We start from the raw sequence: 26,770 nt of genomic DNA on the forward strand, positions 1-26,770 counted from the left end.
TTCTACAGTTTTCTCTGGCAAATAATGAAGGAACAAATATATTTCTGGGGTGAAAAGCAGAAAATTTTATCTTAGACATCCACAGTAAAAACACCTACTTCTCTCTGTGGCCTATACAGAGAATCAGATGACGATACCCATACTGTAGGAGACTTAAGCCAGACAAATCTCACCTCACTGTAATTGCAAGCATGCAGATGTGACCTTTCCAATGTTTCATTGCCTGCCCAGCACACCCCTGTTGCATGGTTACAGCTGCTGCTGTAACTATAGGCAAATGTTAGGGTAGGGTGTTGTTTGTTTTGTTGTTGTTGTTGTTATTATTCTGAGAGGAAAACATGTCAAAAATATGTGAGCCACGCAGGATAGATGTGTTGAGGAGGAAACAGTTGGCAAAGGTGATAATACTCATTACATGAGAAAAAAAAAAAAAAAAATCAGTTGCTCAGAAACAGGCTCTGTTAGTAGCAATTTCAGCAAAAATAAAAATAAAAATGGGGGAGACAACTGAATTTTAATGCTGTTGCTTGCAAATCTAAGTTTGCCATGACATGCCATTCCTGTGGTAAACATATTCATTCAGCTATTCTGACTTAATGGTTTGGAGATCACTCACAGAAAATGCTTTTGACTTCCATGGCAACAAGTTAGTGTTTTCAGTTTATAATGGGAATCTAAAGCAATCAAAAAAATTATTTTTTATTTTCTTTATGTTGTGCCTGAATACAAGTTCAGCAGAGATCGGTATTTCTCTATATGTTTTCAGAGTGGGAAAACAATTGGTGAAAATAACTCCTGGAATGTTATCACATCATTGTTCCATCTGTTTTCTCCTATAGATGGCCAGGTAATAAGGTACCTTTCCACAATCAAGATATTAACTGTTTGCATTGGATGTAAATATTTCTCATGTGGTTCTAAGTTTATTATCATTAAATCTGTATTTCCTTAAGCTTAATTGGAATAATTAATTTACTTTATATTTACACGCAAATGTTATATGCTTTGTTTTTACCTTGCACACGAGAGGTTTCATAGGAATCAAGCAACAACAAAAATAGTGTGCCAAGTCTACAGATGTGTACTGCAAAAGGCAAGTTCTTATCAGACAACAGGTGACTGAGTACAGCTGTCTGCTTCTGCTGGCAGATTACAAAGCTCTTACTGTGATGAACAATGCACCTGTCCTGATAAGTAATAGCTACCAAAACTTCTCAAAAATCTTTCCATTTGTGTCAATAGTCATTAGAAACTGAGTCTATAGTTAAGAAAGAAAGCATTCAGAAAAGTTGACTGGTTTTAGACACAATCACACATAAAATAAAAATAGCTTTTATTTAAAGAGAATTTAACCTCATTAACCTTGTTTCTTCATAATCCCAAGAACACTTCATACCAGGTTCATGCACCAACAGAAATCAGAGATTAAAGGATTTCTATAATGTACACCACCTCCAGGTGTTAGTGGTGCTTAAGGACACCTTGCTTGCTGCTCTCTTGGACCAAATATTTCCTGGCAGCTCTGGACTACTCAGAGTTTCTCCAGCAAGAGGAAGCCACAGTGCTTTCCTGTGCAACACAGCCCAATTGAGCTGTAGGAGCTGGTTTAGTCTGTTAAAAAGTTTTCAAAAAATATCCTTTATTTTGTAGCTTCTTAAGAAAAGTTCCCTATTCTACACTGATTTCATAAGAATCTCTCATTTCATATGAAATCTCTCATTTCACCAGAAGTAGACTGTTTTCTCCTCTGGTTTATGTCATGCTCCTTACGGACATCAGTAAATTATTTTTTTTTGTCTCCTCTCCGTATGGCCTGTTTTGTGTATGTTTTCTCTAAGGTATTGTAAATAGGCAGCTGGGACTCCAGGAGACCAATGTTAAAGCAATTCTACATGTAATTTCCTCAGATCTAGTACTGTACAGATCAAGATTTGTCTTTATGAACAGCTATTTAAGATGAAATACATCAGGGGGAATTTAATCTGCAAAATCTAAAACATTCTTCTGTGATAAGAGCATTGGTAGCATTTAATATGCAGCAAACAAATACTTATTGCCCATTCTTACTGAAAAACAGCTAATTCTGTAGTCTGAGGTTACTAACATGAATTTTGGCTGACATATTTAGCTACCTTGACTCAGGAACTGTATGTGTGACTCAGTTTAATTTCATTTCCCGATTCCTTTTCATTTGATGAATGAATTATATGTGATAGCTCTTTAACCCTACCAACAGTCACAGAACAGGCAATGAGGATCTGTATAAAATTAACAGTGTTCTCAGCTCATAGAAAACCAACAATCTGATATGAAAAATCTCCAATAACGACTCAACATATCAACATTTTTCAGTCTTTGGAAAGAGTGTGAATTCCTGAATTGGTCCACAGGAAAATAAACAAATAAATAAAAATGCCCATTTACCATTCTAGGTGGTCAGGATATCATACAGTCGTCTGACCATAACATGAGTCGTCTGGTCAGCCTGGAGGAGAGAAGGCTCAGAATTTGCATAAATACCTGAAAGGAGGGTGTAACGGAGCCAGGCTTTTCTCAGTGGTGTTCAGGGAAATGATGGGAAGCAACAGGACAGATTGAAATACCAGGAATTTCTTCTAAACCTTAGGACTTTTTATTTATTTATTTTCTAGCTGTGAGGATGGTCAGACACTGGAATAGTGTGAAGTCTCCCTCCTTTGGAGATACTTGAATCAAGTATCAATGATTCAAGTGATTCAGTGACTCTGACTGAGGAATAGACACAAGACTGGATGATATTCAGAGGTATCACCTTCAGCCACAGCATGACTCTAAATGCAGAGCCTCATTAGGGATACTTTAATTAAAGCTATTTGTTTAACTAAGATTGATTTTTTTGTCCATACTTAGAGGGGCAATATATATGATCCAGACCACTTGAAACAAAAGAAAGCTAAAGACTGAAATTATAACAGTCTTGTCTTTCATGTTCCCAAAGCATAACTCAGGTGCCTGACTTTCAGAATTTAAGATCTTGACATTTGAAATACTCTTACAGGCGTATGCTGCACTTTTTTTTTTTTTTTTTTTTTTTTTTAACTACAGCTGGCAACTAAAATCATAATATTTGTGAATAGAGTTTGCCTATTCACTAATTTATTTGTGTATTTGTGTTTGTATCTGCAACTTTCGTAACTTAATGAAAATCATCCCACATACATCTGGATCTTTGCATCGACTTATCTGTTGTACACGATGTACAAGATGATGGTTCTCTGCTGGCATTTATTGCCTTCTGGACTACAGTCTGGATAACTAATTAGCTGCATGGTCAGGTGAAGTAATCATATTTGCTTGTTACAAATGGATATAATTACTAGGGAGGAAATGTGATGCCATATTTTTTCATAACTATTGTGTACATATGCTAATTTTCTCTCACTTTGGTCTTAACCAAAACTACCTTTTTCCTCCTCTCTAAAGATGAGAAGATGGAGAAAGTGGGAAATGTATCTGGAGAAAATGTTTAAGATCTTTATTTATCTCATCTGCTGTTGATGAAGACACATTAGCAGGTTTCTCCTCTGTCCTTTGAGTAGGCCCAGCCAGGACACAGACAGACTTCCAAACTCTTCTCGTGCAAGGCTAGGTGCCTTGATTTGCATTTTACTGCTGTTCTATTCAGCAGAGAAGTTGAACAGGATCTTAATCCCTATTAGATAAGGATCAAGCAAGCCTGATGAATGTTTTCAGTTCTTAGCTGAAAGGAAAAGCCACATATGCCTATCAGGATATGTAAAAATTGTTCTATTTATTTCAAATGTCAGTACTACCACAGAACTAAACACCCTCCAGCATTTTACACCAACATTGGAAGAGCACACCCTCAGCTAATGCATACCATTTCTTAATAGCCCAGAAACATAGAGGGAGAGAGAAAGCTTGGATCTTAAAAAATAATAATAATAATAAAAAAAGAAAAGAGAAAAATAGTTTTAAAAGGCTTTTTGTGTTTCTAAGTGTCTAAGTATGTTGAATCATGCATTTTTACTCCATGTTCTGAAAGAAGGTCACCAGATGGCACTATTACACATTGTCTTTCTGACTTCAGTCTCTTAATACTTACTAAAAATTTTTTAATCATGGAAGAACTGGTAGTATGGTTGCTGGTGTAGTATTACTTTTATCTGGAGGCAAGTGTGATGAGTGGCATATCTGTTTTAGTCTCCTTAAACTTATAAAATTCTTCTAGATGAGTTGTTCTCTGAGAACCAGATACTTTTTCATAGAATGAAACACACATTAAAAAGAAAAAAAAGAAAAAAAAAAAAAAAAGAGAGAGAGAGAGAAAAAAAAAAAAAAAAGAGAGAGAGAAAAAGAGAGAAGGGATTGTTCTGCTGTTCTGTTATTTATGGCTCTCTCTGCTGAAGTACTACCATGCACCTGTAATGGGAACACATCACAGCAGGAATGCACACACATTTGGCTATGCTGATTTCTCTTTTTTGGTAAGTAGAAACCCTCTGCTGTCATTACACATAGAGCAAATGCTCTAGGCATACTGCAAATACGTCCTTTTCTCAGTTTCTGAGAGAGACCCAGCATATCCAAGCTGCATCTTGGACCTAATTAAAATGCATCTGCACACCTACCAGCAAATCACTGCATATGTCAGAGGTGGTATTTGAACTTCTCTCTTAACTATCCTCAGCTCTTCTTTTAACAACCTGAGCAGAAATATAAACCTCACATCTCCTAAATGACCTAACACTTACAAATGGTCTGAGCTCTTGATGCATATATTTTATAATATCAGACCGCCACTCATTTCTGTGGCTACTGACTGATCTGCTGATAAGTGGGTCACTATTAATTCCATAAAGTCTTAGAAGAGGAATTTAGAATACTAATTTAGATTTTCTAATGCTTTAAGGCGTAGTGTTGATTTTTTTTTTTTTATTCTGTTCACATGTGATTTTTTATTTTTTTTAAACCTTATACGGAGAAATAAACTCAGCAAGCTATTTTTTGCTTTCTACATATCCCTACATACACATTTTCTGTGGGCTATATTTTATACTCCAACAAACTCAGAAGTGGTGAAAACAGGAAAATCAGGCCACAAATGTTTAAGAAGGTGTCAACTGCCACAAAAAGCCCCCAGATGGATGATTGGAAATGCCTCCAACAAATCACAACCATTCTTAATCATGACTAGCATTTACATGAAAGCAGCAATATTAGAAGTTTACTTTATGACAAATATATCATCGACATACTGGCTGCATTGGAGATGCTAACAACCTTTTCAAAGAAAAAGATTGAGAAGCATCCAAATGATGTCTGTTTCTGCTGATAAGGAAGCCTACATTTTCAGTATTGCATCTAATCTTACTTTCTGATCTCAATGAAACTATTTTTTCCTTGAAGTTTGGAGGCTTCATGCTGCCCTGGATATACAATGCCCAAGTGGAACTAACCAGAGCCATCAGGAGAGCACTGACAGCAATCACCAGACAATGCCATCACATGACAAACATTTCTCCTATATTTCTTTTTTTTTTTTTTTTTTTTTTTTAAATTGTTTTTACATATTGTGCAATGAATAAATTCACCCACTGGACATAAAACTTTACCTGTGCTAGCACCGTATTTTGGATGCATACTGAATGAAACAGCAGAATTTTTCCATGTTAAATAGTGTTATTTTTCCCAAAAATAAAATTCATAAACAAAGACATATTCTGCATATATTTCTGCTCACAGAACTGAGCAATTCTACTCAACACAGAGCTTTATATTCATCTTATTTAGCTTCATAAACTCAAGTAAGCTGAGGAATTGTGTGCAGCCTCAACAAGTTTGCTGATGACACCGAGCTGTGTGGTGCAGTCGACACCCTGGAGGGAAGGGACACCATCCAGAAGGACCTGGACAGGCTTGAGAGGCAGACCTGTGCAAACTTTATGAAGTTCAACAAGGCCAAATGCAAGATCCTGCATCTGGACTGGGGCAATCCCAAGCACAAATACATGCTGGGCAGGGAATGGATTGAGAAGAGCCCTGAGGAGAAGGACCTGGAGGTGTTGGTTGATGCAGTGTTCAATATGGGCCAGCAACATGCACTTGCAGCCCAGAAAGCCTATATTCTGTACGGAATCAACGGAATCATGGCCAGCATCTCAAGGGAAGTGATTCTCCTTTTCTGCTTTGTTCTCATTAGACCTTACCTGGAGTCCTATGTTCAGCTCTGGGGCCCCCAGCACAATAAGGACATGGACCTGTTAGAAAGCGTCCAGAGGAGGGCCACATAGCTGATCAAAGGTCTGGAGAACTTCTCTTGTGAAGATAGGTTAGAGGGAGTTGTTTTTTTTCAGCCTGGAGGCTTCAGGATGACCTTTTAGTGGCTTTCCAATACCTAAAGGGGGCCTACAGGAAAACTGGGGGGGGACTTTTTGTCAGGGATTGTAGTGATAGCACAAGGGGGAATGGCTTTAAATTAAAAGAGTGTAGGTTTAGATCATATATGAGGATAAGTTCTTTACCATAAGGGTGGTGGGGCACTGAAATAAGTTGCCAAGAAGTGTTGTGGATGCCCCATTCCTGGAAGTGTTCAAGGCCAGGCTGGATGGGCTTTGGGCAACCTGGTCTGGTGCCAGGTGTCCCTGCCCTTGGCAGGGGGTTGGAACTGGGTAATCTTTAAGGTTCCTTCCAACCCAAACAATTCTGTGATTCTATGATTCTAAGATTTTTATGTTAGGAGCATGGTCCACATTCTACAATAATAATTCTGTTTGCAGGTCTAGGGAAAACAAAAACAAAGCAAAAGAAAATTTCTAGCAGAGTTCCCTTTGCAATATGGGGTAAATTAGCTTCCTTTCAATACAGGAAGTTAGCAAGGTCCAGGATACTATCAAAAGCAATAAAATCCTGCTTCTCTTTTCACAACGTTCACTGCCAAAAAACTCTTAATGTACATCACTTTCTGCACAGAGAATGCTGTGATTATATAAAGTTCTTCTAGCATTCTGAATCTATCCAATACCCATTAAAACCAACAGTGGTATTGAACTATTGCAAACCAAAAGCTATCCCCATGCAGTTGGTCAGCTCTGTGCAACATGCAATCCCTGGATGATGTTTGGAGGTGAAAGAACACATTTTTCTCCTTCTCTTGGCATCAGGAAGTGATTTTCTGTGTGATATTTTACAGGCTGCCAGAATATGTTTTTTGTCCCACATTTTGGGAAAGAGTGACACAGCAATCTCAACTGCTGACAGCAGCTGGTAAACCTGACACATCAGAACTTAAACATTAAAATGTTGGGAAAACACGTAAGCCACAACTCCTAGCCCATAACCTGCTGTTTTCCCTTTTTCTCCTTTTGGGTCAGGAATTTGATACACATATTGCAGCCTGCGATGGCCCTAAAAGACATGAGAAAGAACCATCTGAGACTTGGTATTTGCTGTTCCTCTGCACCCCACCCCACACACTTATAAAGACCATTCATATCTCAGATAGGTGCTCAGTAAAGGACAGTAAACTTCATCGTAAATGGATGGTGGTGTCACAGAATGGTTAAGGTTGGAAGGGACCTCTAAAGATCATCTCGTCCAAACCCCCTGCTCAAGCAGGGTCACCTAGAGTATGTACGGTACAAAATCTGTAATTAGTAGGAAACAGCACATGCATAAGAATAAGTTATGGCATCAAAATCTTTATGTAGAGGAAGGAACATTACTTTTAGAAAATACTCATTGACTCATTACTTACTTCCTGTCCTTATGCCTTACTCTTACATCACTATATTGAAACATGATGACACAACAATTGACACAGTAATAATTCAATGATGTAAAAAAAAAAATTAAAAAAAAATGGCTGGTAGTCAGAACACTGCAACAGGGATAGATGATTCTATACATTTCATGGGGAAAATGCCATTGTTTTCTTGCTATACACAGGTATTGTAACAATGATGACTTTAATGGGTGTTACAAGCAAGGACATTCAGGTGTTTCTTCCAGAAACGAAGATGGCAGCTAATTAAGAGTAATTAAGATCCATTTTACAAATATAAGTGAATCTGAGCCATAGAAAATGAAATGATTTTCCCAAATTCAACCATCAAGTCTGAATGAGCCCCGACTGCAATGTGGTTTCCTTTTGTTAAGGGACTATGTGCACATATGCTTTTTCATGGGGCTCTATTCCCTCACAGTATTGTAAAATATTTGAAAACAGCAATTAGCAATTAATTGTGAAGAACAAACTTCCAAAGGCAATACTAAGCAGATGGAGTAAGGACAATGTAATCTGAATTTACATAATTAACTACTCATTTTTCCTTTGGAGGCTGGAGTTGCAGAATTCTGCTAGCAAGGATTTCCTTGTTATTTTAAGAGTTGTATACAAGTTAATTAATTCATTGTAAATATTCAGTCATCTACATTAAAGGCTAATGCAATGAACCAAACTGTTAATTCAACTCTGGAAGCTAAAATTATACCTCTTCAGATGATCCTGAAAAATCTGCTATGAACCATACAAGTTAACAGTCTCTAGTGGCTGCAGTGCCAGTGACTTTTCTGTAAGTAAAAGATTCACTTAACAGCTTATTTGCCACTTGAACCTCTTTGGGACTGCAAGTGATACCTACATACCAACCAAAGGGAGCAAACTGAATATTCACAGAACAGATTAACACTTGAACAAGCATTTCATTTTGCTTAGTGGCAGAGAAAAAGAAGAATTTTGCATCAAAACTTTATTGAAGGTAACCCGATAAAAAAGACATCACCCTCATCACAAACAGCTGAAATTTCAGGTGGTACGAAAGGGAACAACACCATGTTACGTATTCAGGCTATCACAATAAAATCACAGGAGATGGCTTTTCAGACTTCAGCTACCTACTGCTGTAGGCAATGCTGAAGATTAATTTTGCCTAATTTCAGGTCAGCAGAGAACTAATCCTAGTAATTAAGATCCAAGTCACAGTTTTAAAATGCCCAATACTCTGGACTGATAAAAAAAGTAACTTGAGAAGACATATGTAAATCAGGCAGCACAGATAAGCAGAATGAATCTGAGACCAAGAGCTAGATTCCACAATTGTCTGGTGTCTTGAACTTCTTATCAGCAATTATGGATACAGGTCAACTAAATCCGAAAATTAGCCTGCATTTTCGTTTTTTGCATACTATCTTTCCATAGGAAGACCAGGTAATGTAGAGGTCACCTCACAAAACAACTCACAAAAATGTGCCTCTATGTGTAACAATTATCTAATTGTAGAGCAGAAAGTTTCTGTTTGTTCCAGAAAGTAATTAACTGACTTGACACATATGTAGTCTTCTTTCTAAAAAGATGGACTTCTACAAATGATAATGGTCATGGAGGTTTCTAGATCTGAGGTGTCTCAGAAAAGACAACATATAGGCACATCTGAACTGCTGCGAGTGCTTCAGATGCAGAGCCTTGCAAACCCCAAATCTGACTTTCTGTTCAAACTTTCTGTTCAGATACTCATGTAAAAGAAAAGTTAATCTTTCTCTAATAACATGGATTTATCAAGAAATCACCACACTATCTGTACATTGGCAACTACTGTTATGAGATTTAATTTTTAAGATTAAGACCTACCACTAGACAGGCATTCACATTAAAACATTTTTCAAAAATGTACATATTTGAAGCTAAATATTAATAGTAATTAACTCAGAGTATATAGGAAGCAAAATGCCATCTAGAGATAAAACAAAAAATTGATTTTTCTTTAATATTTAACACCTTTAGCATCATCATAGTAATCTACAATATAAGGCAGAAAAACTGTAAGAAGCTCATTCTTCATCCAAAGAACTACATCTAACTGCTTCTAGAATTAGAATGTTATTTTTTCCTATCATTATTCTATAAAACAAGTGTATAACTATTTCTTATGTTGTATACAGAAGATGTGCACATTCACTTTACCAGTTTCAATCATGCATCATTTTAAAAGGCAGATCTTTAGGAAATAATGGTTCTTCTTAACAATATTTTATTTCTCAAAATGTACTTTCATCTTTCAGACTACCATTCTTGACTGCTAATAAATATGTGCTTTAAAAATTTGGTGTTTAGTACTGTGTTTTCCTCACACTTTAAAATAGATGCAGGAGAATAAGATGAAGAAAACAGCTCCAGATCTTAAGTTATTGCCACTTACCAACTAGACTATTATGGGCCCAACAACAATATAATAATTACTTTGAAATCTATCAATAATCCAAAACCCACCCACGACTGGACAGATCAGGCTGTGAAGCACTGTATGCCCTTTTCCAGTTTAAGTCCAAGGGCACAGAAAGCTGACATAGCCTGTTTTCCTTGCTCTGAGTCTGAAAGACATAGATTGTTTGTTAGAGGTGATTTAATATTGAAGAAAAGCAGCTCAGAGGCTTAGAATTATACAGTGGCACAGAGGGATCAGAGAAGCAGAAAGATCATAATTTTCTGTGTCCTGACTTTTGGGCTTAATTTTACATCCATCAAAATCATCTGCAAAACTTGCCATCAACTTCAAATATACCTTGTGTGCAGCACAGACCTTTCCCTCACAAACCAATAAGAAAAAATCCCCACACTTTGTGATCATAAAGGTCTATACTTACAAATTTATTCACTTTTTAAATTTATTCACTTCACTTTTTGCCATAATATTTCCCTAACATTTTTGAAGGGAGACAGTAACGTTAACAATAAGACTTCTCCAGCAGGAAATCTGTTTGCATTTAAAGTTTTGGCAAAAATGGCTGCTACAAAGCTTATTGATTCTTAAAAAATAGCATGCCATTAAAGAAATGACTAATATATGATATCCAATTTGTTTGCTAGTTTCCATCAAGCCTCATCACTGCCTTGCTTACCACCTTTCTCTCAGATACCACATGTTCTGCCTTGCCTCAAGACCATTTTACAGTCAATATGCTGACCATTGTTTTTCTTGTAAACAGTAATCCAATCTAGCAAGCAGAAGTCCTACTTATCTTGCTATATACACATAGCAAATTTTAGATATGGTAATTCCAGCTGTGGTTATTTTCTCTGGATAAAAAGTGACCTTTTCACTGTATGAAATGTCACATAGTAAAGAACAGTGTCCTCAGCCATTCCAGTGCTAGAATCAAGTCCTGATGACCTCACTGGAAAGTAAAAAATCATCTCTCTCCAGTGATGCAAGCCTCCTGTTTTTATCCCTATAGAGGCAAAAAATAGCAGGAATTACTAGTATGATATATTAAGTTATAATAAAATATGTTGATAGTTCAGTATGTCACATCTTCAGCCTCAAACAGGAGTGATTTGCTGCTTGGAAGGAGTCCAAATTTAAGGAGAAAATGCAGACATATTTCTGTGGACAGCTAGTCTGGGGAAAAGTGAGAAATGTGCTCCTTGGAAATTTTAAATATTTGAGTAAGACTTATGGAAATGGATTACTAGGCAGATGACTGCTGAAATGATGTAGAAAGCATGCAAAATGCCATCCTTCAGATCTCCAACGTATCTCGTTTACCTTTGATATGGTCTACATGGCACTTTTCAGACACATGATTATGTGTGCAAACATGCATGTAGGTGTCTGCACATATACTCATGCACAGTGGATGGATCCAGCACAGATTGAGAAAGCAACAATTAAAAGGTTACAAAATCACCTCATTATCACATTTAGAAGTAGGATTCTGTGTCGCAGCAAGCAGTAATTTCATCCTGGACACCGAGAACAGAAAACAATGGCAAAATTCCTCTAATTTAGTATATAATCATTTTCTGACTAAACTGCAGAGGAATTTTATCATTGGTTTTGAGTGGGAGGAGATTTAGGTATTTTGTCTGTAATATCTGCAAAGAAACTAGCTGTGTGTGTTTCAAAGGTGCGTATATGTCAAAAATTCCTCCTGAAAAGGAGAATTCAATACCATCGTATTCAATATATAGAGTATTTTTGTAACTATTTGTGTCACGATGACATTTAAACATCCAGCAAAGGTGAAGCCTTCCAAAAGGATGTGCCTCCATCCAGAAACATTCTAAATTAATACAAGAATATAGCAGATAAATAAAATAAATACTCAGAATGAAGCAGAAGAAAAGGAATATTTAAATAGCAATAACATTATATAAAAACAAATATTAGCTGCTACATAGAAGGATGCTTTTAAATTACTTCAGGTAACTGGTTTAGAAATGTGTAAGTAACAATAATATGAACTATTTCTAGCTTTTTTCCCTACTCATGGACAAAGCAGTTTCTGGAGTTTTGATTTTTTTCTATTCAAACATATTTTTGTTATAAAATTGTAACTAGGCAATAGCTTGGTGATTGTGCTGGAACCAACTGGGTAGAAACAAAAAGGATTTGATTGGCAATTTGATAAGAGGTTGCACCACAAATTAATTAACTAACAAAATTAACACTTGATTAATCCCAAAAGAAGATGCTCATCCTCTATCCTTACAAACCCCACAGACTTCATCCTTGTCCCTCAGGCAAAAGCCTATATAAGTGGACAGGTCTCAGACCATGCCTTGGAGGTCATTGAGCACAGGGTGTGACAGCAGACATGCCTCCTCCTTAGTGCTCTATATCCGCTAGAGCAGTTTTACAGCAATGTGAGAGGGTGAAAAGTTAACACTAGCTGGTTACGCAATAAATGTCAGTGGTAATACCGCTGACTTCAGACTAGACTCCCAGCAGTAAGCAGTTAAGAGGTGATAAAGCAGGATTAATCCCTGAGAAAAATTTATGATCGTCAGAGGAGAATGCAGTACGAATACTCTGGTATCTTTATTCTTCCTTGAACAAGAAGTAGTTTTGCTCCAACTTTTTTTTCTTTCCCTTAAGTGCAGCTTTTCAAAAGGGGTGTTAATACCATCACATATACACCTTTAAGCCTGTTTTCACACACTCATCCTAAAAAGTCATCCAAGGTCACTGATACTTATGGTTATAAAATAAACCTTCAATGATATCGAGGATAGTCGAATAATAATGGAATAATGCAAAGTACAGTAACTGATCAGTAACTATTCTTTGAGCTGCCCTAATAAAATTGCCTCTGACAGGGACAGGAAGATTGCCCAAAGTGAGCCATTGCTGACAGAGACATAGAAGTAGTTACACAGACAGGTAAAGCTACTTTGAAGGCAATGTGAGCTCTGAGTCCTTCACCTGCTGTTGAAACAAGTACATGGTCACATCTTAAAACTTTCATTGCCCTCCCAGGTACGTGGGGTTCAACTCTACTACCACTAGGGCTACAGCTGTTTTTCCAAGATTGCATTCTTTCATTTCCTCTTTTCAGATAGGAACACACGTAGACTAAGAAAGAATCACCAGTGACAGCAAACAGTGATTGTATTTCCTCAAATTAACAGAGATTGTTTAGAAATAATTAAATATGTGGTAATGTAATATGATTTATATTTTTTTTTTCTGTGAAATGTAATACTTGCGAAAAGTATCCCCTAATGCTGCTCTAACTAGGACTTTCATTTTGCTAGTAACGATGACCTGCACTTAGCAATACAACTGCAAGCATTTAACACACCAAAATTCACCATAAAAACAAGCTTAACCAAAACTGTCGAGTCTGTCTATTTTCCCAGATAGGGAAATAAAGCACCAAGCCTACAGTTTTGACTTAGGTCCTACTATACATGTACAATGATGTTGCTTTCTGTTAGATACACTACTGACTGATATATGCTCAGATCTGAAGCTAGATCATATAAAGTAATAAATTATTTCTTCAAATTATCTTGGACATGTATGTGGAATAAATAATCAGCAACTCAGTGAAAGCTTGTATGATAGGAAAAGGACTGACAGTATGCTAATTATATAGAATGGTAAGCATATACCAATGTACATAAAATTATGTACATGATGAATCATATCCCTCTTCCCAGGCACTTTGAATGGCATTTCTTTTTCCACCATGAGCTACCAAGGAGAGGAAATGTGATTTCATAGAGTTGTCTAAGTCCAGTGTGATGGAGACTGGATTATCATCTCAGTACTGTGATAACCAATTCAATTGCAGTTAAAATATTTTGTGTCTGCATTAGAACAATATAGAATCAAGAGTATTCTGTAAGAAGAGGTCTAAGCTATGCATTACTAATTTTGTCCTGATAAAGAAGGCTAGCAATTTCAAAGAGAAGAATTAAATGAGACCAGCTCTCACCTTGGGACACATAACAGCTGATCTGTGCACAATCAATTTATGACAGTTATCTGATTTTGCTTTATCTTCCCATTTTAAGTTCTAAAAAGCTGCCAGCTCCAAGGAAGAATTTGAATCTCAAGATTCTGCTGCATAGCTTAATGGATGCAGACATAAAGTTAATAAAAAGCAATACTTCAATAAGAACTGACTCAAATGCAATGTAATATGGCTGGTCTATTTAAAGGAAACACCGCTCTTTATTCTACAGAACTACTAGCAGCACACTAGTGCATAGTTTGCAGTTTAGGCAAAACACTATAGACAACTGCAGAGAAATTTACATCTTATTCCTTACATTAAATTTTCTTGCATAAATAACAACAAAGCTTGCTAAATAGGTAAGAGATGCTTTAATTAATTGTTACAGTTTTTTGTTTTTTTTTTATATTATATGTTACAGCTATTGTAGCTGTAACTTTCATACTGATCTCTAGGACATCCTCCCATCTGTGATATACAGATATACAGATAAACACGTGTATATTTCTTGTATAAAACACTGCCAATATGCATTGGGCTTGAATGGTCTTAAAGTGTAAACTTTCAGACTTTCTTTGTCTGCTCTCCTGACTAAAATTAGATTTTGCATTTCTGAAAAGACTGTGGAAAGCTTTTTTGAATTTGTTCAAGTTTTGAATTTTGAAACAACAGTATTGTTTGTTTCAGTACTTTTTTAGCATGTACTTTTTTTGCTTGTACCAAAGAGGTAATAATTTAGTAAGTGTCCAAATCCCACATTGCCTTACACCATCTTCATAAAATATTCAAATGTCCAACCTGAAGTAACAGACAACAGGAACCCAGACTGTTCAATTTTGGTTTAATGCTGTCAAAAGCTTTCTGAACAGAAGGTCCTTAATTTTTATGGTTAAGCCTGGCTTTTAACAAACACCAGACAAGTAGGACACAGAACTTGCTTTTAAGAACCCCACCTGATCATTATACTTCTCTACTTCCACATCCATTTTTGTGATAGGGCTTTCTTCAAGATAAACATACTATGTATCTTAGAGTAACAAATTCAAATCAGTTATAATCTTTTTCTACAGTTACAGAAGCAAAATGACTCAGTTCTTGGAAACAATTTCAGAAAGAGGAAGGACTCAAAAAGGGGTTGTTCCCATACATTTACAGTTAGTACTGGAACACTAACTCATGCTAAAAAAACAAAACAAAACAAAACAAACAAAAAAAAAAAAAACACGACAAAACCTCAGAACATTAGCAGAACATAAGCACTTCATCAATTTTTGGCATCACCTAATTTTTTGGCACCTGAGCCACATACCACTGACTACCTAGGGAGTATCACCATTCAGAAAAGCTAAGGCCACTCTAAAGTGTATTGTACCCCAAAACTCACCCTATGCTAGCAACCTCAGTCTTGCAATAACTACTGCCCTTGATGCACCTTCCACCTTGCACAGTTTAGAAAAGACAGGAACCCCTTCTAAAAAGATGATGCTCAACATTGCTTTTTCATAGTCATCGAGGTTGGAAAAGACTTTCAAGATCATCAAGTCCAAACATCAGCCTGACCTACCAAGTACTGTGTGCAAACCATAACCCTCAGAGACACATCCACAATATCTTAAATACTTCCAGGGATGGGGAATTTATCACTTCCCTATGCAGCCCAGTCCAATACTTGACCACACTTTCTGTGAAGAAACTCTTTCTAATACCCAACATAAGGTGCTGATCTCTTCTCTCTGATAACCAGTATTAGGACTCAATGGCATGAATCTATATCAGGGCAAGCTCATATTGGATACTAGGAAAAACTTCTTGACCAAGAAGGTGGTCAGGCACTGGAGCAGGCTCCCCAGGGAAGCGGCCAGAGCACCAAGCCTGCCAGAGTTCAAGTGTTCAGACAATGCTCTTAGATGTATGATTTCATTTTTTTGATGGTCATGTGCAGAGACTGGAGTTGGACTCAATGATCCTTGTATGTCCTTTCCAACTCTAGATATTCAATGATGCTGTGAAACTAAACCTCCCTCGGCACAACTTGAGACTACTTCCTCCTGTCTTAACACATGTCACTGGAGAAAAAGGACCAACACCTTCCTTGCTGCAGCCTCCTTTCAGGTAGTTGGAAAGAGTGATGGTCTCTCCTCAGACTCTTCTCCAGACTAAACAACCCTTCTGCTGCTGCTTATAAGTCTTGTTTTCTACTCTCTTCTCCAGCTTTGTTGCTCTTCTTTGCACGTACTTGAGCAGCTCAATACCCTTCTTGTAGTGAGAGGCCCAAAACCAAACACTACATTTGAGGTAAATTCTCACCAGGGCCACGTGCAAGGAGACAATCATTTCCCTAGTCCTGTTGGTCACACTGTTTCTGATGCAGGCCAGGAAGACATAGGCTTTCATGGTTACCTGGATACACTGGTTAAAATAGGGCCAGAAAAATTAGTAAAGGCAGATGTGCCTAGCCGCCCAGCTTTTATACAATGAGCAGAGCACTCCCTACATAAGGTGAGTAGTGAACAGGGGAGATCTGCACATAACTGAGTAAAAGTTGAACACTCTCACCACCAGAGCCTGAACAGTTTGTAAAATAAAATAAAATAAAAATTTAAAGCTTTCAATCTTAGCCTGAGAGGTAAATTTTGAGAACCAATTCAGGGAAGATAAGTAGAGGAATGTGGGTTAAATGGAAAAGCAGTACTATAGTGCTCCACCTGGGTCTGATATATCTGAGCTAGCCCAGAAGCAAACCTACAGCATCAGAATATCTTTGTTGAAAAGTGAAGTTCCTTCAGTGTTTAAATATCATAAACAATGCAGACATTTTGAGGACTGGTATTCTGATATTGGGGTTGAAATTCCACCTACAGTATCCCACATCCTCTTGAGGATCTGGACCAAAGTAATCAAGACTGAGATGACAGAAGGAAAAGCATTTATATGCTTCCCAGACTTTGAGAGAGCATTTTTTTTTTCTTTTATTACACTTTCTAGCACAGAGGATTCAATCACATCTGGAGTTCTTCTAAAAGACTGCATGGTGAAAATTTGCCAACACAGCTGGTTTTATGCAGCCTCTAAGAAGTATATCCTGACTTCTTTTTAATTACATATGCTTTTTTTTTTAAACTGTATTGATAGGTACATTTTCCCCTTGCTGTTAAAGATGGCAGGATTTTCCTTTTCTCAGCTTAATCAACAAAGGTTGCTTAATCAATCTTAATGGATGGCCATAATTTAAGAACATTTAACCTACTTGGCATTTCCACGTTGTCATTTTATGCTCTTTACCAGGACAAATACATACAAAACCAAGAAATTCAAATGGTAAAAATCACTGTAATCATTGATTTGTCTTCAATAAATTACTGAGAGGTGTTAAAATAAACTGAAAATTGTATCAGTTTTACTGTAGTAATGTTTGCATATTTAATGTGGAAGGCTTTAGGTATGTTAGTAATAACCCTAATTTGCGTCAACAGCACTAACAGTCAAGGCAAATTAAATAACAGTTACTGCCAGTGGACTAACATTAAAGAACCACTGAAGTAACCCTTTTTTTTTTTTTTAAAAAAAAAAAAAAGACAAAAAATAGCAAAATATAATACGAAAATAGGCTTTTATCAAAACAAAACAGGTACAAGAACTGTGATGATGCACATGTTCTAAATAAGTACATGTCACAATTCATCTTTTATATATTAGAATGAAAGATCCAGATACTCATAGCTCTATATTCACATACGTGCTTGCAGGAGCAGACCAACTGAGAAACGTCTGTAGAATAAAACTCCTACCTTTCTATGAAACACCACCAAAAAAAATAAAAGTATTTTGTTGGTGGTTAGAGAAGAAAGGGTATTCCATAGATAGAGCTGCAGCTACCAGGTCTGTGGATTCAGCAAGAAGCCCTGAAAAAGAACTGTTCAGCAGTTCAAAACAACTACAATTAACTCAGACCTTTTGCAAATTCCAGCTTTTCGTGCATGCATGCATGTGGCACTAATAAAGCCAGCAAGTAAAGAACTACCTAAAAATAGTGCTAACAGTCTTTCCTTTAGAATAAAAATACTGCCATAAAATACAATGTCACAACACTTGGGATCAGTATGGATTTTAAAATAACACGCACAAGCTATTCAGGTTTGTTAAGATAACAAAATTGGCAATAAAATAATGTCAAACTATGTCTTGTTGGTAAAAAATATCTCGTTTTCCAAATGCAGTCTTCTATAAATGTAAACAAAACAAAACAAAAAACAACAAAACAAACAAACAAACAAAATAACCGTCTTGTATATACCATAAGTTTTTTATTTAAACTGTACTCTCAGTGAAACAGATGTCATTGCACAATATCCTTGTTCCACTCTCATTCTGTTCTCCTAGTTGCCAAACAGAACTGTTTTGAGCTATTTACCGAGCGATCACATTCAACTATCTTTGTGATGATCTCCACGCTACATTAAAGGAAAAAGTACTTAAAAACTGAAATCTTACATAATGTTTTATTGTGATTTAATTTACTCAACATGCTTCTGCCATTAGAGACTACCAAGACAAGACTGAGGCCTTTAACAGAAAGTCAAAAAAAGCCTTGTTTTGAACTACTTGACTTTGTACTTTAGTTCTCTCAGTTTTCTTCTTCCTGTGTCTCATATGGTTTCATCATTCTGTTTTTAAACACCTTCACACTTCTGAGGAGGATATAGAATTATCACCAATGTTTCCTTCCCAGACCCCAAAATTCATCTGTTCTTGTAGCTCAGGTTGGAAGGGACTTCTGGAGGGCACAGTATTATATGGATCGGAAGGGACTTTTAGAGTATCTGGTGGTGGGATTGCACCACCTATTGTAGGGCAAGTTCAGGTCAGTCCACAGAGCTCAGGGACATTCATTAAGGACCCACATTGGACTGCATGTACCACCCTATGTTGTAGAACTTGGCTGTCTGTTTTTAATCCCGTCCTTTCATAATATCTTTCTTTGTCATCTTTCCTCCTTCCTTTTCCCACTCTTTTCACAGTGATCTCTGGAGTTCATTAGTATCAAACTGCTATTAAACTTCCTTAGGAGTATGATAGGGCAGGAGATTACCCACAGTTCAAACAAAACCATGCAGCAAGACAAAACCAACTATAAATGCAAAAAAAAAAACAACAACAACAACAACAAAAAAAAAAAAACAACCAATCAACCAACCATACTCTGATCTCATTAGTGTCAAACTGTTGCCAAAAATCCAGTTACCAGCTTTTTCTCAACTTGTACTCCTTTAAGGATCTGAACAGTACTTGATTGAAAGCTTGTGCAGGAAAATAATGAGCATAATGAAATTCACATTGAGCATTCAATATGCATTCACATTTGTACAAGTAACTGATGCACAAAATGATATAACTTTAGAAAAAGTAGGTAAGTTTGAATACTTGCAGAATTTAAGAAAAAAGCAAACAACCTTTAATTCTCAAACATGGGAGAGAAAGGAATCTAATAAACATCTAGAGATATGTACGCATTCTGGCAAGCTTGTGAATGCATATACAACACACAATGGCTAAGCTGAAAAATCATTTCTTAGATAAGACCTTTTCTCATGGAAAATATTTTGTTGACAATGTGAATCTTTCTTCAATCTTTCATGAAAAATTATAAAAGTACTGAATTTAATATCAAAATGCATTTTAATATCCCAAAGGTTTTTCACCTGCTCAGATTTTTGCTCTTCAATACTTGTTTTCCAGTGAGCCACCTAACCCTTCAACTCTCCAGCATTATGTTGCCTTATTTAGACCTCTCAACTTTGTTGAGCTGCTTTCAGATTACAACACAACATCTTAAAGATAAATATGGCAGTAATGTTTTTAGCAGACCACTTGCCTCTTTAGCAACAGCAGAATCAGAAATGGATAGGCAAAAATAGTTCAGGTTAGACAAAAGAACAGAATTTTCTATACACTCCTGAAATAAAGTTCTTCCAAGGCAACCTAACCCACAGATTCCAGATCTGCCTAGCAATTCTCTGTCCTAACAGGGGGTAAAAATGTGAAAATATTTCTGTTAGAAACAATCAAGATTGGAAAGCTTGTATTTGAAATACTAATTTGATTATACATAATTTTATTCTGCATTCTTGATGACTGAGAGCAATCTAGGTTAACACTGCAGAAAACAGTCCAAAAGCCAAGACTATCACTTCTGCAGTGCTTCTAATTCCCACTAGTTATGAAATAAGGGCACACTGCATTCACCACTAGGCTCCAAATCTCAATCTACAGAAATGTTTTATTCTTCGCTTTAGGCAATAACTTTAGAGCTGAACATCCTACGCATTTCATCATAACATTTTTGTGTTTGTTTGTTTTTCAGAATACAGAGCTTTAGGGAGATTCTTTCCAAAGAACATCATCCGTGACATCCTTGCTATCAGAAAATTAGTTCATTCATCCTACTAAATTCTGTTCAACTGAATACTCATTCATGATACTTATAATTCAGAATGTTAGCCAAATATCCAAAAATATGTCTTTACAATATAGCTTATTAAAAGAAAGACATAGTCTGATACCTTTAGGAGCTATTTTTCGGCAGGCGGCAGAAAATATATCTTAGGTAAATTGTAATCAAATTAGAGCAACTCTTCCACCCCTCTCTACTCCCTAGTGATTTACAAATACATATTTTTTATTATTTTAATTAACTTGAAATCAACTCATGAAAGAAATCTCCATGGAACACAACACACAAGTCTTGAGTTTTTAAGAAAAGTAGACAGTTTTCAGATTTTCCATCCCCAGCTGATTTCTGTGCACCTCTAACAGGCATAGACTCTAAGTAATTAACCTATCAAACAATAAATGAATGTTCCAAAAGTGAATGGGCTTGACTTTTTTAAAGTCAAAGTACCTAAAGCGATTATTCAATGTGAAAATATTCTATGTTCAATTTGACTTACAAATAATTAATTCTTCTGTTCATTTGAAAACAATTGAATGCTTACCATAGTATGTAGCTATTCTATTCAGCTCTAGTTGATTTGCATATTGACTATTGTTTAAGACCAGTTATAAATTCACACAGCCTGCAAATCCAGTTTCCGGACAGATGATAGTGGATTCATTGATTACTGTTGTTTCATAAATCATTGTTTCTTCCTATTATTACACGCATTTAGCGCAATGTGTGGAAGTACTTACAACGCACCATGAAATAATGCATTATCAGCACCCAACTAATGTAGTTAAAGAAGCATTTCATTCATTAGGGTAAATAGTTTGTTGGTGTTCACTCTTCATTTTCTTTTAAAATCCCAATTACACACTTCAAGAAAGATAAAGATGAGCATGCTGATTTTGAAAGAAGAATGGGACAAAAAGGAAGATATGAAAGTAGAAGAAAGTATAACAAGTGTGAGTCAAATTTGATTAGAAACGTTTTTATTATTATTATTTTTAAAGAGAAAGAGAGGAAATGTTATGTTTTTTATTTTGATGGTTTTTTTCCTTTCTTTTTTTTTTCAGTCCCAACACTGAAAGCACCTGTCTGTACTGTTAAAATATCAATACCTGCCTTCAAAGTTCTGCATATAAGCAGAATCATCAGTATTCTGTAAGTTATAGGCATGTAGTGTCTCTCTTGTATTATAGGAGCTCAGTCTCTCTGTTCTTCTGTTTATATATCTGTGCACTTATGCCACCAGATTGTCTTTTCTGAAGCACTGATATGGGGTGTTAAAAGAAAGCAACCAGAGTGAACACTTCCTTCTGAGCAATTACTGAATTAAACAAAACAAAAACACCTGATGAATAACCGCATTGTCATATAAAACTAGGCACTTTGATTTAAGTATTAAACATTCAATTAACGGTCTGCAAATGTAAGTATTTATGGGTTCCACTTCAAGTGTCCTTAAATATAGCCTCTTTTAAGAAGAGGTCTGTTTAAGAGATGGCAACTGCTGAAGACCCACTGAGCCCCACTGTGCACAAATTCCCTTCTTTACTTATGGCCAAGTATGGGGCCAAAAATTAGTTTGCTCAGTTGCAAATACTATGAAAGGAAAACCATCCCAATTAAACAGCAGACTCTGCCATTAGGATTACCATTTTTCCAGAGATATTTTTTCACATAATTGCCACTAATTACAACTGAAGTTAGTATTTTATATCAACATCGGTAGATGAAACTTTATATATTGCTCCAAGTGTGTTTGCTTTTTTGAGGAAGAAAGTGCATGAACAGCCTTTAAAAAGCCAGATTTAGTCATGAGATACTCCACAGCTATTGCTACTGCTGAATCCAGAAGCTTAGGGAAAACAAAAACTTTTATCTTAGACCTCATCAATGTGGCAAAATGCTGAATATAGGTTTATGTCTTTTTGCTGGTGTTTTGTCTTGCTTTGTGTGCAATTCAGATCACTCTGAAGTTAAAAGCTATTGATTTACTAGGAAGCTACCTCTTGTTTTATATTTTCGATCTTATTGGACTTGTTAAACAAAAAGACCTTTTAGCAAAACACAGAACTTCTTATATTGCTTATTATACTGCATTTGAGTACTTTACAACAAGGAAGGACTCAGCATTTATAAGAGCACTATTACATATATGCTCATTAAAAATTGACCAACCTTTCCTTCAGTATCTGTTGCTGTAACCTTCTCAACCTTGTTCCTGTTTAAAAATTTTTTCACCAATTCTTCTACTTGAACGTTGAACTTCATGAAAGTCACATAGCAAAAATATGCTGTCAGGAGGGTTAGGCTTTCCCACCACATGATTAAGTTATCCAGAAAAAAGATGATTAGCAAGATCAAGTCAACAATGTAAAATGACACATCTCGAAAGAGTGGCCACCAAGTAAGGTTCAAGATCTCTCTAGAAAATAAAGCACACATTCCAATAACAAACAGGATATTGAACACGGCAGATCCCACTATTGTCCCAATGCCAACATTGCTGTGGGATATAAACACTCCTATTAAAGATGTGAAGAGTTCTGGGGCTGAGCCACCAGCAGCCATAAAGGTTGCCCCTGCCACATCATCAGATATACTCAGCTTTTCAGTGATGACAGTCAAGGAAGGAACGAAGAACTCATCACAGACTATGGCTAAGGCTATGAACATATAAATCATTCCAATCACATGGAGGATCACTGCACCCTTTCTTCTTTCTTCAAGAGAGAATAGGTCCTCCGGGTACTCTCCCTTGGCATGATCTGTTGCATTGCCATGCTCGGCTTCATATTTCATAGAAGTAGGTGGATCTGGAACACCATCTTCATTCTGTTCCTTGAAATCCAACAGAGTTCTTTGGTGACCATGCACCTGCTTTTGGCTATCTAGGCTGCTGGCCAACACCTTGCTATGTGGTTCTGTCTTGAAAAAGGCACTAATTGAAAGAGAGAAAGTACTAATGGCCACTACACTCACGAGAAGCCCTATTATTCTTATCAGTCTTAGTTTTTTCCTAACATTCTGGTGCTGTTTGCAACCAAACAGTGGTTCCTTCAAACACCACTCCTCCAAGACACTAACAACAGTTTTTTTGCAATGAGCCATTCTGTGTTCTTTGTGAGATGCTCAGGGAATCAGATGGAATGTTTCTTCATACTCTTCTCCAGCTTTGAAGGTAAAGGTGCTTTAAAGGTTCTCCCACCATTAAGTATTTTTATTCTTCGTAGGAAGTATTTTCTTCATTCATGCTAAAAAGGACAAGCAGGTATCATTAACATTACTAAAACAGCATGCAGTTAGAAGCTTCTAAAAAGTAATTTACAGACTTGGTTAAATTTAGAATTTAAAGCGGAATGTTACTGGCTGTAACATAATACCCTGGCTCATCCCATCAGACACAGCAACAGCATGTTTGTTTCAGCAGCAACCCGATGGATAAAAGTCTGTCAATACTCAGATCACTTTATGCCTCTCAAAAGCCATTGCTCAGCATTAGGTCTCTGTTGATGACAAAAAGTCCTAGTGGAAAGTAAAAACTGTGCCCAGATGTTGTGTAAAAAAATGAAGAAACTGCTATTCTATCAGCTACACCAAAGATTATCACCTTCTGTAATTACTTTCTACTATGACCATGTAACGTTTTAATCCCAAATGCAGGGGCAGTAATGTATGAAAAAGCAATCAAAGTGTTACAAGCATCTTATCAGACCTCTATGTACCTGAGGCAGTATTAACTGAAATGTTATGTGTGCATAGAGGTCATCGATGTGTGGGTAAGACACTAAACTGTTGGAACAGAATCAAAATGAAGATCTAACACATACACAGCTTCTTTAATTCCCCCTGCAAGATCTGCCCAAGTTTACAGAAGGAATTCAATTTGCTTCTGATCAGACCTAGGACACTAGCTCGGACTAGCTAACATGAAATTTTCATTCATCTCTGTTTTTGTTTTGATTTATGCCACATTTTTTTTATAACAGTATGAAGTTACAAAGAATGGTTAAGTATCTTTTAACAGTGCCTGTCTTACAGATCGTGTTACAGAAAATACTTTAAGTTTACACAAGACTTGACCCTGCAATTTTGAGAATGAAACTGTGGGAGGACTACTCATGTACACCAGAGTAAGGCATATTAGCACAACATTACTTCTAATACAGGAAAAAACTGTTGAATGATAACAGGTGCCTTGATTACTTAATTTGAACAATATAATGCAGAAATTAGTTATACATGCATTATGCATAGTAAATTGCATTTTTTAGAATGCAAAATATAAAATAATTTATAAATAAAATTGAATATCAGTAGTATGTATTACTCTGCAAAAATACTTTGTTACATCACTTATTCAAGGCATTTGCAGCAAAAGCTGAATACTGGAGAATATACAAGATACTGATTTTGTATTCTCAGATAGAGAATTGCAACTATTATACACAGTTATCTACACAAAAGTTACTCAGTCACTTGCAGCTTTTCCTGTTTTATTACGCACAGCTCCCATGCTAAGATGTCATAGAGACATACTCCATCTGCAAGGCGCAGCACCGCAGCAGAGACAGTTTTATTTTCCACCTGAGAGTTACCGCTCACCATCCTGCCGTAAAAACACCGAACAGGGCGGGCAGCGCACCCTTAGCGGCGGAGGGGCCGACCCCCCGGCATCCCGATAAATCACGACACGGGGCAGCTCGCCCCGGAGGGCGCACGGCGGCTCCCAGCTGGGGGGCTCCCCGCGCCCCCTGCCCTGCCGCAGCGCATCGCCTCACTTAACCCAACTTCGCACCGCTCCGCGCCCCAAAAACTTTTCTCCTCCCCAAAGCGAGGAGCCTGCCCAGCCCAGGGAACATCCATCCAAGGGCACTAGTCCCGGAGAGCAGCGGCGCTGCCCCTCCCGTCCCCTCGGCGGCCGAGCATCCCCCCCGGGGAAGCCCGTCCGGGGAGCGGGGACCCCGCGACCGCCGCAGCCGCAGCCCCGACCGAGCACTGCGGCGCTCACCCCAAGGTGCGCTGCGCTGCGCTCCGCACCGCCACCAGCCCCGGCTCCGTCTCGGGCATCGGCGGCCCCTCGCCGCGCTGTCTGCGGCGGGCGGCGGCCGCGGGACCCGCCCCGCACCGCCCCGCACCGCCCCGCACAGGCGGGGCAGGCAGCGGACCGCCCCCGCCCCGGGATGCTGGGGGTGTCTGGGCCCCACCCTACGACCCCCGGCCGAGGGCAGTTTTGGGGTAGCGGCAGGGAAAGGGTGGGGAGGGCGCCGTGCGCCCCCGCGGCTGGGTGAGGCGGTGGAGGTGAATAGTGCTGATTCTCAAGGAGAGGGGTGGATTTATAAAAGCAGCATAGCCCCCATCAGCGCGCCCCTTATTCTGGATGTTGTGCGGAGGGAGGTCAGGAAATGAGGGAAAAGGACGCTGCATTTTGGTCCCGGTGCTGAGGAAGGAGACGTGTCCACTGGTAGTTATTAATCGTCGGTGATGTACTCGGGGACAGAAATGTCCTTAAACTGCATTTCAAAGTTGGCTCAGAGGAAAATAAAGGGGCACTGAACACCCTAGAAAACAGGAGAAGTTTAGATCCAGAACTTTCCTTTTCTGTTTTGGCCTTCATCTCATCAGCCATATCCCCCATAAATTATGATTTGCTAATTGATTCAAGACTCAAATACAGGGGAAGTGCTGCAATGCCTCTGTATCACAGCCGTTTCCTGGTGCTACATGCTGTAGATCCACTAGGGTGTAGAGGTGCTGCTCTACTGAAATACCATCTGCACTCTGACTTTATGCCTTTGTTGCAAGAAGTCACACAGAGACCTGCAGGCACCCTGGAGTAATCTAATGTACACAGGTCAGCACCACAGGAAGATGTGCACTGAGCCAGGGGAGCTGGGAAAGATCTTCTTGTGCAAATCTTTTAAAAATGCAGAGACCAGGCAAGAGCAAGGAGATTAAGCCTGGCTGAATGGGGTAAAGAGCACAGCCATGCAGTTGGTATCTGGGAAATGTTTGGTAGCAGCTCACTAGCACTATTTTGATTTTGATTTTTTTTATTGTTATTATTATTTGACTATTTTTATTTTG

At 37.7% G+C, this 26,770-nt stretch overlaps 1 protein-coding gene across 1 annotated transcript in view; it reads right to left on the bottom strand.

The window, feature by feature from the left end:
- The window catches only part of SLC24A2 (solute carrier family 24 member 2), a 115,595-nt gene extending 89,793 nt beyond the window's left edge, over positions 1 to 25,802 (bottom strand). Inside the window, exons 1-2 of the mRNA XM_032205491.1 lie at positions 25,695 to 25,802; positions 22,862 to 23,937 (exon numbers count right to left, since the gene is read on the bottom strand). Of these exons, the coding sequence (XP_032061382.1) occupies positions 22,862 to 23,794 (933 nt within the window). The 5' untranslated portion in view covers positions 23,795 to 23,937; positions 25,695 to 25,802. The remainder of the gene's footprint in view (positions 1 to 22,861; positions 23,938 to 25,694) is intronic.
- Positions 25,803 to 26,770: the final 968 nt, after the last annotated feature.

Source organism: Aythya fuligula, chromosome Z (assembly GCF_009819795.1).
Source record: "Aythya fuligula isolate bAytFul2 chromosome Z, bAytFul2.pri, whole genome shotgun sequence".
In the NCBI taxonomy this organism is placed as follows: Eukaryota; Metazoa; Chordata; class Aves; order Anseriformes; family Anatidae; genus Aythya; species Aythya fuligula.